At 35.1% G+C, this 15,381-nt stretch overlaps 1 protein-coding gene and 2 long non-coding RNA genes across 3 annotated transcripts; 1 reads left to right on the top strand and 2 right to left on the bottom strand.

Moving 5' to 3' along the window:
- Positions 1 to 272: 272 nt before the first annotated feature.
- Positions 273 to 7,960, bottom strand: LOC137715064 (uncharacterized). Its single transcript, XR_015960454.1, has 3 exons — positions 7,780 to 7,960; positions 7,176 to 7,363; positions 273 to 739 (listed from the first exon to the last, which is right to left on the bottom strand). It is a non-coding gene; the product is annotated as an uncharacterized LOC137715064 (long non-coding RNA).
- LOC137715063 (calcium-transporting ATPase 12, plasma membrane-type) lies at positions 505 to 6,857 on the top strand. The gene is made up of 2 exons (XM_068454286.2): positions 505 to 749; positions 3,215 to 6,857. Exons 1-2 carry the CDS (start codon positions 505 to 507, stop codon positions 6,339 to 6,341), a joined length of 3,372 nt encoding a protein of 1,123 aa, XP_068310387.2. The 3' UTR covers positions 6,342 to 6,857.
- On the bottom strand, positions 2,894 to 4,159 carry LOC148697740 (uncharacterized). Its single transcript, XR_015960453.1, has 2 exons — positions 4,018 to 4,159; positions 2,894 to 3,868 (listed from the first exon to the last, which is right to left on the bottom strand). It is a non-coding gene; the product is annotated as an uncharacterized LOC148697740 (long non-coding RNA).
- Positions 7,961 to 15,381: the final 7,421 nt, after the last annotated feature.

Raw genomic sequence — 15,381 nt, 5'->3', positions numbered from 1 at the left:
ACTCGACTGCGTACTAGTCCCACCCAACATAACAACTTCTCCGGTCACTACCAAAATTTCTTGTAAAGAGCCAAACAGTATTAAAAACCTGCTCTATTTTTTATGGCCTGAGCAAGAACTTTGTATTGACTACATAAACGTGCTATTGCTGCTTGACAATTTTTGCCGACGTGGTACATATGCTTTCATCTCTTTGTTAGCTACCATTTTTTGCCTATAAATACAACTCTTTAGGATGAACTCTCTTTCTATCAATTGTAGGCCAAAAAGTATTAAAAACCTGCTCTATTTTTTATGGCCTGAGCAAGAACTTTGTATTGACCAATAAACGTGCTATTGCTGCTTGACAATTTTGCCGACAGGGTACATATGCTTTCATCTCATTGTTAGCTACCCTTTTTTGCCTATAAATACAACTCAACCATTGTTAGCTAGGTCATCCTCCTCCTCCTTACTAACCACTAATCTCTTTCACTCTTAAACTCTTTAGACCTAAAAAGAAACATGGTAAGCAGCAGCGACACGGCCTACAATTGTGGCCCATCGCTCCTTGACGACCTTGACACCGCCCTCCGAGCTAAGAGGAGGTGGCGGATGGCCTTTTTGGCGTTACGTGTTGTCCGTGTCATGCTTGAGCGTCCCAGAGAGATAGTATCCAATCACTACAGTTTAGTGTCCGACGTTGATCATCATGAAGATGCTGGTCTTGCAGAAACTGTGAAGGAAAAGAACTTAGCTGCTGCAAAAAGGTACTTGCATTCAAACAGTAAACCTAATATTTTCATAAGAAGAATGATAAGTACAACTAAGCTGAATTTTCAACACGCTTTTCCTATTGACCTAAATATTAAACTTATTTAATGGGTGGTGTATCATTGTCCGCAACGTGTTTATTTATTTGGAACGAGAAATGAATGAGAGTTGTGTTATTGGAATTTCAATCCAAGTCATTTCATTGATTAATTGCACTAACAAGGGAATCAAAAGTCAAGTGGACCTAATATAAAGTCAATAATTCTATTTTAGAATTTTGCAAGACAGAGACTTCTGAGGCTGCTTGTGAAAGTACAGGATATCACTAAGGGTTCACTCGAAAATACTTTTAAAATGATCGAAAATACTTTTAGTGAAAATATTTGTGAAATTAATTTTTAATAAAAATCCAACTGAATCTTGCAAAAGTACTTTAAGTGTTTCCTACAAACATCAAATATCTAGTGCTTCTTTTAAATAAAAAACACTTGAAGTACTCTCATTCATTTTGCAAACACTTCTAAACGAGTTCCAATAATTTGTACTAAAGTTATCTTTCACTTTTTTATATTACCTTTGGTTGGAATGAGTCAATAATCAAAATGGCTTCATTCTCATTTCAACTTAGAAAGTAAGTAAACACTTGCACATATTTAGGTAGATTTCGATTTCAGATTGTTAGTAAACACTCAAGTAAATGAATACATCTAATGTAATTTATGTAAAAGATCAGGCACCCTTCACAAAATTTATATTGGACAAACAAGGTGCCAAACTTTAGGGACCAAATTGTTAACTACGTGCTTAAACCGCAAGTGTGCACCTAACACAAACGTTCTGTAAGAAGATTGAAATTTTAATAAAAATTTGGTGTTAGATTACATATTGGTTATAATCTCCTTATCACTAATTCAAATTTACTAATATGTATTTTATTCAATGTCTCCAATTAAATATTTAAATTTATTAATATACACATTTTAATTTATTTTTTTGACCAAAAAAAGTTTTTTAATTCATTAGTTTTGTTTAGCATTCTTCAAACTTAAAAGGACTCAATTAATGTACCTAAATATTAGTACTAAAATGTATACACTGAAATCTATTATATTGAACTAATGTGACTAAATACTTGAAATGTTAATACCAAAATGTATTTATATTGAATAAATATACCTAAATGTTTGTATCGAAATGTATGTACTGAAATGTATGTAACGAAATGTATGCACAAAAATGTATTATAATGAATTTAATATACCTAAATGAAAAAGACAAAGTATATCGAAAGATCTTGTATAACATAAATTAGTTATCTAAATGTTTACAACAACATGTGTTATGATATAATGAAATAAAATTAATACATTAGAACTGGAGGAAAGAGAGAAATAATTAAACATCAAAATATAATTAATAAATGAGGTGATTAATGTATCAAGGGACTATAATTAAATTTTGATCTTAATCATGTTTTTGTCTAAAAGTCATATTTGTCAAGGATTAGAATGAAGTTTCCTATAATTTAATTTCACCCTCAAAAAATTTACAATTTTAAACCTAGAACCATTATTGTACTATCATACTTTTAAGGCTTTTCAGCCAAAATGATCTCTAAAATTGGTATAAATTCTTACTTTGATCTTTGAGATTTGAAATCTATAGAAGTAGTCCATGAGACTGTACACTGTTAATCATTTTGGTTATTCTATGAAAAACCTTCATTAAATTAAGGGTAATTTTATCAAATCATCCCTTCCACTTGAACCATTGGTTTCTTCAATTCAAAGGGAAAATTTTCACAAACAAACAAAAATGGTTGACAATGAATAATCTCAAATACCACTTTTATAAAAATTTTAAATCTTAAGATCATTTTCGTTAAAAAAATCTATGGCAGAGCCTGCTTTTTATAAAGAATGGTAAAGCCTACTTTTAATAAAGAATTGTAGAGTGAGACAATGGTACAACCATTATTGTAAAGTTTTCCTTCCGTATATCGAGTAATTGAAGCATGATAAAAAAATGTCATTTCATACATAGTAGGAGGACCACCACAAGAGAGGAAATTTCTCCATTGCATGTAGCGCAAGAAACCTTTTGGTTTAGGGTGATTGACCACACAATTGAATGGTAGACCTTAAAAAAAATCCAACCTAAAGTTTGGAGGGAGTAGCTTTCCATTTCACAAGAGAAATACAAATACAATGCTATCACAACGTTGCTCGTGTACACATCAAGTCCTATACTTGTATTGTGTTCGGTTCATGTCATTCAAGTCGTGTCGTGTCACACATTGCCTCTTTTGCAATCACCGACTGAATTTGGCTATAAAACAGAGCAAAATACACATGACAATGGAGTTCTTAATTTGTTTCAACTAGGCTCTCTTTTGCGACTTTATTTTCTTAACTGTGTGAACTCTTCAAAGTTCTAACCGTTGACAAACCATGTTAAGCAGCCGCGATTCGCCTTATGGTTATGGCAAATTGCTCCTCGACATCACCACCACCACCACCCTCACCAGAGCCAAGATGAGATGGCGCATGGCATACGCAACAATATATGCTGTTCGGGCCATGCTTTCGCTTCCCAAAGAGCTTCTAAACAAGAGAAACAACTACAAAAAGGACTCCGAGATCTTGCACTCTTATTCTTACACTGCACTGGATGTGAAACCAAGCACTTCCCACCAAGAAATCATTACTGAAACTGATTGGCGCAGTTTTCTCCCCAACACTGAATTTGATCATGCAGGACTTGTACGAGTGGTGCAGGATAAGGACTTGTGTGCTCTGAACCAGTTTGGAGGAGTTAACGGCGTCAGCACTTTTCTCGGAACAAACCCTGAAAATGGCATCCCTGGAAATGAGCCAGAAGTCAACCAAAGGCGTGAAATCTTTGGTTCAAATACCTACCACAAGCAGCCTCCAAAAGGGTTGTCCTATTTTGTGCTGGACGCTTTGAAAGATACAACAATTCTGATTCTCTGTGTCTGTGCGGCGCTTTCTCTCGGATTTGGAATCAAAGAGCATGGAGCGAAGGAAGGCTGGTACGAGGGAGGAAGCATCTTTGTTGCTGTATTCATTGTCATTGTTGTCTCAGCTCTCAGTAACTTTAGACAAGAATTACAGTTCGACAAATTGTCTAAAATCAGTAGCAACATCAAAGTTGAGGTATTTAGAGACAAACAGAGACAAGAAATCTCCATCTTCAATATTGTAGTTGGAGATGTTGTGGTTCTGAATATGGGAGATCAAATACCTGCAGATGGATTGTTCCTAGATGGGTATTCCTTACAAGTGGACGAGTCAAGCATGACGGGAGAGAGTGATCATGTTGAAGTTGATTCCGCCAAGAACCCCTTCCTGTTCTCCGGTGCAAAGGTGGTAGATGGCCATGCTCGAATGCTCATCACATCAGTTGGGATGAACACTGCGTGGGGAGAAATGATGAGCTCAATATCGCAGGACTCAAATGAAAGAACACCATTACAAGAAAGGCTTGACAAACTAACCTCTTCTATTGGAAAGGTAGGCCTTGCAGTTGCCTTCCTAGTTCTTGTAGTCTTGTTGATTCGTTTTTTCACTGGTAACACAAAAGATGATGAGGGAAAAAAGGAGTACAGTGGTAGCAACAAAAGCATAGATAGTGTGTTGAGCGGAGTAGTTCGCATTGTTTCCGCTGCAGTCACTATTGTGGTTGTGGCAATCCCAGAAGGTCTGCCATTGGCCGTCACACTAACACTTGCTTACTCAATGAAAAGAATGATGAATGATCAGGCTATGGTCAGAAAACTACAAGCTTGTGAGACAATGGGATCAGCAACCGTTATTTGTACTGACAAAACAGGAACTTTGACAAAAAATGAAATGGAAGTGACTCAATTTTTTGTTGGCCAAGATCTCATTGAGAAAGATAATTCAATCACACCAAATGTTTGTGAATTATTCCATCAAGGAGTTGGCTTGAACACGACCGGAAGTGTTTACATGCCTTTATTGGGATCAAAACCCGAAATTTCTGGTAGTCCAACAGAGAAAGCGATTCTCCATTGGGCTGTTTCAGATTTGGGTATGGACCTGGAAAAGTTGAAGCCTAGTTATGACATTCTTCATGTTGAAACGTTTAACTCAGATAAGAAACGAAGCGGGGTTCTTATAAAGAAGAAGAATAACACCATCCATGTGCACTGGAAAGGAGCTGCTGAGATGATCGTTGCAATGTGCTCGAGTTATTATGAAACCAACGGGACTATAAAGTCCTTGGATGAAGATGGTAGGTCAAATATTGAGAAAACAATCCAAGGCATGGCAGCTAGTAGCCTCCGGTGCATTGCTTTTGCTCATGCTCAAATTTCAGAGAAAGAAATTGAATACAGCAACGACAACAAGGCCCATCCAAGGCTAAAAGAAGATGGATTAATCTTGCTAGGGATAGTTGGTCTCAAAGATCCATGTCGGCCAGGGGTCACCAAAGCTGTGAGAACATGCATGTCTGCAGGCGTGCAAATTAAAATGATTACCGGAGACAATGTTTTCACAGCTAAAGCTATAGCTACAGAATGTGGAATACTAAATACTGAGGATGTGGAAAATGGTGATCAAGTGATAGAAGGAGCAGAATTCCGAAACTACACACCGGAAGAGAGAATGAAAAAGGTCGATAGAATTTGCGTGATGGCAAGATCCTCCCCGTTCGACAAGCTATTGATGGTGCAGTGTTTGAAGCAGAAGGGACATGTGGTTGCAGTCACAGGAGATGGCACAAATGATGCACCTGCATTGAAAGAAGCTGATATAGGACTTTCCATGGGAATCCAAGGGACGGAGGTGGCAAAAGAAAGCTCAGACATCATCATCTTGGACGACAACTTCAATTCTGTGGCCACAGTTTTGAGGTGGGGGAGATGTGTTTATAACAATATACAGAAGTTCATCCAGTTTCAACTAACTGTTAATGTTGCAGCTCTAGTAATCAACTTTATCGCCGCAGTTTCAGCTGGTGAAGTTCCCCTAACAGCAGTTCAGTTGCTGTGGGTGAATCTCATCATGGATACACTAGGCGCTCTCGCCCTTGCTACTGAGCGGCCAACAGATGAGCTAATGCAGAAGAAACCTGTAGGTCGAACTGCACCGCTCATAACCAATATTATGTGGAGAAACCTTTTATGTCAAGCTCTATATCAAATAGCCATCCTCTTAACCTTGCAGTTCAGTGGCGAGTCCATCTTCAATGTCACTGCTGTGGTGAATGATACTTTGATTTTCAACACGTTTGTACTCTGTCAAATTTTCAACGAGTTCAACTCGAGGAGCATGGAGAAGCAGAATGTATTCAAAGGAATTCACAGGAACAAATTGTTTATTGGAATTGTGGGGATAACTATCGTTCTTCAAGTTGTGATGGTGGAGTTCCTGAAGAAGTTTGCAAGCACAGAGAGGTTGACTTTGCGGCAATGGGCAACTTGTGTCGCAATTGCAGCTGTTTCATGGCCAATTGGTTGGATCGTGAAGTGCATACCAGTTCCAGATGAACCGTTCTTCGAAACTATCAAGAGGTTACTTACAATCAAAAGAAATGTGTGAGCATCTTGGACTCCAAGTCTTGGGTTTGGCTCGAGAACCAAGGTCCAGGTTCCGGAGTTCAGGGGCCGGGACAAGATGCCGGATACCTGAGCTCAAAGCTCAAAGGCGTGAGCTCAGGGCTCAAGGTCCAAAGTGGAGCTCTAGGTTTGGGACTCAGCGCTCGGGGTTCACTCTCGGGGTTCATGTCCTACATCCCTAGCTTGGAGTCTAGGTTTGAGTATTTGATGCTCGGAGTCAATGCCTACGGCTTGGAGTCTTAAGCTCAAGTGAATTTGTAAATTTGGAATGCTCATTCCCAAACTATATATGCGAACCAAAACAACGGAATGACCATTCCATAAGGATGCATAAACCCTAATAATCCAAACGTTACCTGAGATACGGATTATTATGGTGTAAAATAATAAGTTCCAAGATAAGATTCCTTGTATCTGAACTTGTAAGTGTGATGTTTGAAGGAGATGTAAAAGAGTGCATAAGCCGAATTTAATCATTTTCTAACTTAGATAAGATTAATTCATTGTTTATAAAGCACAGAAGCAAGACGGAGATTAGATAAGATCAGTTATATACATGTGTACATTCAAGAATAGGCTAAAACAAAAGACTCGAAAGAGCAGAAACCGAAAGGATGTAGTATATGAACTCTAATCCCGACTTCTGCATCATTTCAGTGAATAACATGTAAAACAATCTGACAGTGACATTTCTTTTGATTATTGTAAGAGCTATTGAAGATTGCTAAACCCTAATCATGGTTTAAGACTCTTTAATTACAAAGACAAACATCAGCAAGTATGAACTGAGCAGGAATAGTAATTGGAGATTACTTACATAAACCAACTACTGGTGGAACATGGCAACAATCCCTTTCACAGGAGAGATTTGACCGTGTGACCGTTGTAATGTCTCTCCCTCCCTCTTTCTCATCACCTCACGATAGAGAGTTGGGGGGACATTACGACGGTTACACCCAAGATCTTGCCCTTTCACAGCCTTCCCCTCACATTATTACCTGCAGGCTGCAGCAAAATTTCCAGTTAATATCTGAGATTGAACAAAATCAAGCTGCTTCCCTTAAGACAACCCATTTAATCATTTTCAACAAACTTTTAGGGGGAAAAAAAAACCAATTACACACAGAAACTCCAGAAAATCCAATTAAGAAGATGAATCAATCAATCAATCACCTCCATCACCTGTTACAATTAAGTGAAGGAGTAAAGGAGCACCCTTTTAATTTGCATGCTTTTTTCATTTTGCAGATACAGAAAACCCATCATCATCCTCTAAAATCTAATTCTCTCATCGAATTCACATGGAAAAAAGTTCAAATTTACTGATTTTTTGAATCAGATTACTTACCAAACTGAACAGTAAGAAAAGGAAAGGCAAAGGCAAAAACAGAGAGTAAAGTATAAGTTTTTTGAAAACTCACTGGTACTGCACAGTTACATGTTGCTTGTGAACTGCCAAGTATTCTTCTTTGGTACAGCAGAGAGAGAGATTAGGCGCGCCAAATGAACAGATTGTACCTGTAATTTTGCAGGATGCTCTTTGGTCTTGAGAAATTGAGTGATTTGAAAGCAAACAGAACACAAACGGCCAATAATGTCCTTTCATTTTTAATCATGATGTAGGGCAGAAGCGACACTGTCTATTTTGCATTCGTCACAAATTGGCCGCGCAGTTTTTTTCATTTTTTTTTAAGGGGCCACCTTGTGGCAAAGTCACGCCAGTCTAATTTTTTCGAAGTTGGAAAAATTCATAGAAGCGTTTCAACCATTTTTGGGCACTCACATGTGATCACCAACGCAATGAATGGAACCCACAAGTTTCACTTGTATCGTATCGTTCAATTCGGGAGCAAATTTTCACAAATATCGTTCATCTAAATATTTCAACATAGCAAATTTTCACAAATATCGTTCATCTAAATATTTCAACATAATATCATTCACCTAAATATATCAACATCACAATGGACCTAGTGGTTGAACTTAATTGGACACCTTCTTTAGTTTTTGTAGGGCCTTAACTCCATTAAGATATCAAGGGTATATGAAAAAAAAATTAAAAACTAAATAAAAATAAATAAATAAAACCATCTTAAGAGAGAGAAGAAACGAACTCGTGATCTTATAAGAGAGAAAAATCAAACACAAGATCTTCCGTACGTAGATAAATTTACAAGTCCTAGAAACTGCAAGCCCTACTATATTATTATAGGTGTAGAGATTTTCGCTACACTTTCAACATTGTAAATGAAACATTGTGATCGAATAATGACTGCCAATATGAAAAATTGCATAAAAACGAATTGACCTTACAATAGTGAACCTCATACTTTACAATAAACTTGATTTCTCAAATTCAATAGCAGAAATTTCACAAGTACTTTCATTAGTTGCAAATCAGTCCACATATGAATGAACAAAAAATGGACGAACAACGTAATATGAAAGTAAAAATATTATTAAAATAAATAAAAATACCGAAACGGTTACAAAATTTATACGAGTACATCGAGATTAACTTGACGAAAATAAACGAATAAAGACTCGTACATATGGCAAACTAGCAAACTCTAAACCTAAACGGACTTAGGCCCAAGAAACCAAACACTAAAAAACTAAATACGACTATTTTTCCAACAATTCCAACGTTTAAACAATGATATCCAAAGAGGTTTAATTAATTAACAATATACATGATAGAACGGTTAAAAGCTTATATAATACTACTGCAGGCTGTGCAGCCATGCACAAAGATTCAAGTGCTTTCCCCCCTTGTTAATGCATTCTTTTACGACATATGTCACCATTAAATTGTTCTTTAACAAAACCAACATATTAAACAACATCTAAAAGGGATTAGTGCAATATAATCAAAGGCTTAATTTAAGTATAAGGGTTAATTGATAAGATGGAATCTCAAAAGCACCAAATATTTTTGGACTGGAGAAATTCTGTCACTCAAAACCCTAACAGTAGTATGAATATTACACCAAGCAGCTAAGATTCCGGAATACCATATGAACATATTTAGCGCAATGTTACTCTCATTGGCCAAGTCATGGCTTTCTTTTGCAAAATAAAGTTCTGCAAATGGACCACCATGTGTATACTGGATTGCATATGATAAAAAGGGCAATCCCAAGGCAATAAGGTTCTCTTCTTTGCAAGGGTCAGAGAGGGAGGGGAAACGTAACCGTAAGCAGTCTTACTTTTACTTTGCAAAGAGATTGTTTCACAACTCAAACCCATGACCTTTTGATAAAACATGAGTAACCTTTCTATTGCGCGAAGGCTCGCCCTTATTGGATTAAATATCATAAATCATGAAATTTCATATTAGCACTCTAAAGAAGTCTCCATGCTCTTTTACCTTCTTTATTTCATTAGCTAAGAGTGGAGGATGACCTTTTTAAAGCGCCAATAGCATCTCCAAACAATGAAATGTCAGACGGCATACGATCAGCTATGTTGTAGTGCTTGATAAAAACCAAATCCATCACAAAGTTAAAGAGACTCCAAAGTTAAATCCTAGAAGTGGAACCACAAAAAGAATTTAGAAACCAAACAAAAACGAGAGGAAAAAAGGACAAGTGTAAGGGAAAAAACGATGAAACAGTACCCTATGTGGCACAGAAATGAAAGAAAATTGTAGCCAAATTAATGATTCCCCAAATGAGAAAATCACATAAAGAAGCTATCCAGATGGTGTAGGGCTAGAATCGTGATAGTAGGGAGTGTTCTTTTTCGTGATCCCCATCAACAGGTGAAGCTACCACATGATCTGATCTTTCCCTGACCAAGAGGGAAGTTTAGATCATGCTGGCAGCTTCAACTGCTATTGGTCCACGACATCCAAAGCAAAACCCTAATCCATATGTGAGAGATAGAGAGAGATATCTACTTTTCTTTAGCTGTGGGATGTGTTTGGAGAAGAGGAGAAGAGGGCGATATAAATAGAAGCCAAAGAGTGCCTTCCTATCTCAGACTCTTCTGTGTGTTAGTAGTCCCTGTGGTGGTGAATTTGTTATAATTAAGGGCTAATTAAAGGTTAGAAATAGTATATTAGTGATCAATTAGTTGTGGAGAGAACAGGTGGCAGTGGTCCAAAGTAAGACAAATTGAATATTATCAGGCTCTTATGCCACCACCATGCAGACATGGTAGTGACCTCTTCTATAATTTGCCCTGAGCTTTAATCAACTTTAAGTGGAACTTTCTTCCACACCATACATGAACCAAAAAAGAGTTCAAAACACAATGAGTTTGTTGGGGACCATTGGCACGCTTCTTAGCAAATTTAGGAGAAAAGGAAAGGGGAAGCATCTCAACCAAAACAAATGCATGTGACAATCTTCCCTCCATCTCCTTCTTGGTTTCCTGCATTATCAATGATCTCTCCCTTTGTTATTTTGTTAGGGAGAAAATAGGCATTCTCAATCCTCACGAATAGTTCGACGATGAAATGTGGACCAGCAATAAACATTAAATTTGGATGCTCTGAGTTCTGAAGTTCATGAGCACTACAAAATCATATATGTATAAATGACACGGTATAGATGATTACATGTAACTTACTGATGATTACATGAATTAATTATTGATGGTAAAGTAGATTGAAAATTTCTCCAATTTAGAGAAAGAAAAAAATAGAAAGTGCGTCATTCGTTGTCATTCGTTGAAATGCTTGATCGTAGAGAACCCTATTGTGTTTTATAAGAACAATACACTTTAAAGTTTAAACCCCACAAATTGTTTAATGATAGTTAAAGTGAGCATTAGACCAGCAACAAAAATATGTATTCAGATGTTTAGATTTTAAAGTTCTAGAAGCACAAATTCATTCACCTCATACATGCTGTGACTTTCTAGAAAATTACACGTGAAATATTGCGAGTAGTTGACATGTATTAATTGTGATATTGCCCTCAATACCTAAAAACTAAAAGAAAATGAACCTTCCTTTATGAAACAGAATGTGATTTGTGGAATGCTTGATCCGTGAGAACCTAATTGGTGTCGGCTGCACAATAAAAGCAATCTAAAAACGAATTTTTGGGAGTCCAATGTGTAAAGTGAACAATCTGATACAATCACATAGGAAAATGATTTGTAATATATTTTGATAAAGTCGATCGGTTTTGATATTGAGATTCTGTTGGCTTTGAATTTGTTTCGATCCCTTTGGTAGGTTAAAGGGCAGATGGAACCAATAGATGGATGCAGAGTCATCCCGGTGAGAAAGCTTCGAAAAGTGGAAAACAAAATATTCTAAATAAAAGTTCCCAAACATATTGGCTTGATTCGGATACAAAACTCATGATTTTTAATTTAACTACCATTTTATTTTATTTTTTTTAATAAAAATGATTTTTTTTATATTAAATTATTTAAATTATCAGGATAAAAATTCGAATTTGAGTGCACAGATGCCACAATATTGCGATAGACAAAAGTTGCTTGTGCGAGCATGAGAAATTGAGGAAAACTTATTTCACCCAAATTCACCAACTTCACTTTCATCTCAACAATTCCTTCTTCAATCATTAAACACCACCAACAAGCTTTTAATCAATTACCCACCAAAGGAAAAATTTATGAATCCACCACTAGGTGCATATGAGAGGACATATGTTCTATTAAATTTGACTAAGCCCAACTTATTTTTTAACTATATTTTGAATATGCAATGGAAAGCAATAATGTTATGCACTATAATGCATGTCTGATCTCCACTAATTTCCTTCCCTCTAGTTGTTTATTTAACTCTTTAAAACTATTGCTCTATTTGAAAACCAACATTTTAAATATAAAAATATGAGTCATTTGCAAAGAAGCTGCTTTCATTGGCCTTGAATTTATAAATAAAAAATATTACTTGCTTGTTCAAAAGAGCAACTGGAATTTAATAAACTCTACTGCAAATAAAGCTAAGTTGGACGTTGCAGTCGGTACAAGGATCTTTCTTGTTGTGATAAATTTATACAAGGCACTTTCATTTTTTTGTATTTTTTGTTTTATACTAAAAAACAAGTGTGGACACATGAATAAGACATTTAACATACGACAACATGACGAGAGATTGTTCAAATTTTTTCTTTGGCTTGTGATGAGATATTGCCAATCTTATGTTGCATTATTGCTCACTCTATCTGTCACTCATTGTTTAATAACATGTTTCATCCTTTAATTTTCTTACTCTTTTTTTTTCCCAATGGACGAAGATTGATCTGCCTTATGTCATAGATAGTAGAAAGCGGAGAGATACATTGTATTGTGAAAGATACAAAATCTGCCCTATCTTATTGAAGGCTAGAAAAGCGACCAATGCACCAAATTGGCACCCACGTTGTGGCCTGGGGCAAAAACTTAAGTGCAAGTGCATACACTTTTTGCCTCTTTCTCATCTATATATAAAAAGAACGGTGAGTAGTATTTTTGGTGTCACCAAACTTCAATAAAAATATTTGGATAAAAATACCTTCAAAACAAAAAACTTCAAAAACATCCTAAAATAATGCATCAAATAAAGTATGGATATTTTTTTCATTTTAACAATGTTTTTTTAATAATTAATTTTTTTGCGTTGTTTTTTTTAATAATACATCACAATAGACTAGCAATAATATGATTCAACTTCTTTATTTTTAAACACGTTCAAAACATCTTAAGAATCGTATAATGCCGATTATAAAAAAAATCTTTCACATAATAATGTGAATAAATTAGTTGTCAAATAATTATTTTTTTTTAACAAACAATATTATCTATACTAAGAAAGAGGAATGTGAACTTAACCTCACAATAGACTAGCAATAATGTAAATCAATCAATTGTTCATCTAATATTATTTTCTATATTTTTAAACACAATTAAAACATCTTAAAATGTGTTTAACGCCGGTTATAAAAAAAGATCTTTCACACGCGAATAATAATGTAATTAAATTAATTGTCAAATAATTTTTTTTATTTAACAAATGATATTATCTACATTAAAAAAAAAGGTTTAGCATCACAATGAATTAGCAATAATATAATTCAATCACTTGTTTATTAAATATTATTTTCTCTATTCTTATTGTTTTATAGAAACCGATTTGATTATGTGAATTCAACTGCTTTAATTGGTTTACGAAGAATTTTTCTAACATGATCTAAAATTATTCATTCACTTCAACTATTTGACTTTCTTTTTGTTAATTTAAGCATATACATTTAAAACGTATAAATCACGCGCAGCACGCAGTGATTCAAAAAAACCTTATGCATGTGGGTAAGCACGTGCATGAAGGCTAATGAGATAATTAAGAAGTTAAATTTAAATGCAACTAGATCATATTTTTGTGATTATTTCTCTACTCAAATAACATTTCATGTGGGTAGAGAAATAAGCAAAAAGTTGTGCCTAAAATAATCACATCATCGCTTAGTCAGTTGTTAATTAATCCTACGGTTAGTTCAGGCTAGAATTGATGCTAAATAGCTCATCCTATCTATCTTAGGCCAGTCAATCAGTTGTTAATTAAGCCTATGTTTAGTTCAGATTAGAATCGGTGTTAAATAATTCATCCAATCTTAGTCCAGACTGTCAAGTCAATCAAACACTCCCCATAAGTCTGTAGTCTCAAACCTTTATAACGAAAATTTAGTCAGCACAAAAACACTTCTCTTCAAGTTCCAGTTGGTACAAGAGTGGTTTATATGCACTACCAAGTTTTTTTTTGGGAATATATACTACAAGCTATTATATTCATATATTCTGTGGCCTAGCTTCACACCATTTTCTGCATAAATTTATCTGGCTGAGCATTTTTATTTCCATATTAACTTGGTCTTGAATTCTCTAAATCCCAATTCAAAAATACATGTTGAAAATGACAAACATATGATTTCTAGCTCTTGGTGTAATACCAAACTTTATCAAATCGAAAAACCTACAATCCTCTATAGGACAGTTGTATTGGATCTAAGGGAACTAAGTGACGAAGTATTGAACTCTCCAAATATTGTAGCTTCAACCAAAAAATTTCAAGTTCGAATCTCCCATTGACACAAATAAAAGTACATGTATAGTAAATACCTGGTAGAGTTGGGATTCTTACTACGCAGCCATATGAATCAAAAGAAAACTAATAAAAAAGAGTTGAAAACTTTAAGTTATAAAAAATTTGTGAAAAATAAAAGGTAAAAGTATATAGTATTAAGATTGGATGTAAAAATAATATTTTTTATTAAAGTAAACAATATCGAAAATTTTTCGTTAAAGTTTTCTTTATTAAAATCTTAAACACACCAATTCTGTATAGATACATAATCAGCATCAGGAATATTAAGACAAGAAAAAATTATATTTACATATATATATACACATCACCAAGGTGTGTGTCAATCTTACATTGTTAGATTAGATCACTGAGCAGCTTATAAATTATTAAAAAGTAAGACCAAAGAAAAGCTGCGAGCAAAAAGAGATAGAATCTAGAACGCATGCTAGGAATGACAAATAAATCTAAGACCAGAGGAATATACTATGATATACTTACAGTGATCTCTCATAACTTTCTGCTGCTTTTCTTGTTCCAAAGGCTGAGAGAACGGTTGGCTTTCTGTGTGTTTTGGGTCCCAAAACAGGAAGGAGTGAGGCTGTCAGAGCATGACCTAGCTAGGGTTAATAGAACTAATACCCACATATATGTGTGATTGTATATATCTTTAGCCAAAGCTAGATCATGCTGGCAGCTTCACTTTTTCCCTTGTGAACTTTCTTTCCTTACGCAGAGACTAGGTGTACTAGCTCTCATGATTGTGTGGATGAACAAAAGGAGAATGATGAAATCTACTACAAATTAGGGTTACTGGAGCACAGAATGAAAATACCGTAATAAAAAAAAAAAAGACCAAAGTTTAGGAAAATGACCCGAAGTTAAATATATAAAGCTGAATCATATATACAAGAAAAAAAAATAAGTGTATGAAATTATTGCATAAACTTCAATAAATAAAGAAAATATAATTTTAAAGGAA

The sequence above is a fragment of the Pyrus communis genome, chromosome 3 (genome assembly GCF_041283825.1).
Source record: "Pyrus communis isolate YQ-2024b chromosome 3, ASM4128382v1, whole genome shotgun sequence".
NCBI lineage: Eukaryota > Viridiplantae > Streptophyta > Magnoliopsida > Rosales > Rosaceae > Pyrus > Pyrus communis.
This window is presented reverse-complemented; position numbering and strand designations above follow the sequence as displayed.